Genomic DNA, 1,385 nt, shown 5'->3' with positions numbered 1-1,385 from the left:
TCAGGATCTACAAGCACACACTATTTTCTGTAAGATTCTCTGACATATCTGTTTCACTCTAGAATTTCCCATGATTAGTATGACAGAATGAAGAGAAGGATAGGCAGCCATGAGGGTCTTGGAGATGAAGAAAGTATTGAGATTAGGGGAAGAAGACCTGGAAATGATGGAGAAAGGGCTGGCCAGGACATAAACTATGTGAAGTATAAGAAAGCAGCCTAAGGACTTCAGGGCAGTGATGTGACCCATGGCTTGAGCATCCCTCCTACCAGTTGTATAGACCCTCATCTTCCTGTGATGTTTATACAAAGAGACAATCAACATTTCAGAGAAAACAATAAACAACATGAAAGGCAGCCAACTTCCTGAATTGAACTTGAGTAAATACAAATAAGTCCAATTTGAAGTGGGGTATAGGAAACTGCTGTTTCCTAGGAAAAGACTGTGGGGCTGGAGGTTAAGATGGATTGTAAGAAAAAAACTGAACACGAAGTACCCCAGAAGGCCCCAGAGACTCAGACTCCAGGCCCTCTGCTTCAGCCACAAGTATGCAGGGTGTTCAAAGGTCGTGATCTTCTTGCAGTAGAAGGCACTGAGGAAAGTGGCAAACCACAGGCTAGCCTGGCTTACCAGGACCCAGAAGATATTGCAATAGAGAAGCCAACTGCTGGTCTGGTAAAGTGGAAACAAACTAAAGTCCACCATGATCAGCAGCTGCAGGAGAAATCGGCAGAAAGCCAGGCCTAGGACAATAAGGTTGTATGAGGACCTCCTGAATTTTCTGGTCCATTCGCCAAAACTCCAGACAATAAGGAATCCATTTCCAACCAGGCCAATAAGAAATTCCACTACTGCTGCCACCATCATCAGTCCCTGGAAGGCAGTCAGCATGTCAGGGGTGGGCAGTTCTCTCACAGCAGTCCCAGGAAAATATCCTGCTTCAGGGTTGATGAATTTGTTCGGCTCCTAGCTGAATTTCAGATCCCCTGGTAATGATCCACATTCGGTGAATTTTCACACTGGAAAACCCGTGTTTGACCTTGTTCTTCTAGGGTCTGAACAGCTGTGACCAGGAACAGAGAGTTTAGAAGTTACAGTTGCATGTATTTGCATCTACATGAATGAATTCTAAACTTAGACTCTGAGATTTGAAACAGTACCACAGACACAGGCTGTCCATTTCAAAAGTCATGGGCTAATGTTTAGACACCAGCACATGATATAACAAGACTTCACAACAAAAAAGATGGAATCCAAACAACCTCAGTTTCTATACAGTGTCAGATATGAGTCCATATGCTATTAAAAAAAAAAAAAAAAAAAGAAATTTATTTTCATAAAGAGACATTGAACATGGGATAAAAGCTGAATAAGCCCAGAAATAG

General features: G+C 42.6%; 1 protein-coding gene across 1 annotated transcript; it reads right to left on the bottom strand.

The window, feature by feature from the left end:
* On the bottom strand, nucleotides 1-891 carry TAS2R5 (taste 2 receptor member 5). Its single transcript, XM_004474319.1, has one exon. The coding sequence runs from the start codon at nucleotides 889-891 to the stop codon at nucleotides 1-3; it is 891 nt and encodes a 296-aa protein (XP_004474376.1).
* Nucleotides 892-1,385: the final 494 nt, after the last annotated feature.

The sequence above is a fragment of the Dasypus novemcinctus genome, chromosome 5, assembly GCF_030445035.2.
Source record: "Dasypus novemcinctus isolate mDasNov1 chromosome 5, mDasNov1.1.hap2, whole genome shotgun sequence".
NCBI lineage: Eukaryota > Metazoa > Chordata > Mammalia > Cingulata > Dasypodidae > Dasypus > Dasypus novemcinctus.
The sequence above is the reverse complement of the archived record's forward strand: the minus strand, read 5'-3'. Positions and strand labels throughout refer to the sequence as shown.

Coding starts and splice junctions, on each gene's coding strand:
- TAS2R5 (XM_004474319.1), bottom strand. CDS start 891: ATGCTGACTGCCTTCCAGGGACTGATGATGGTGGCAGCAGTAGTGGAA.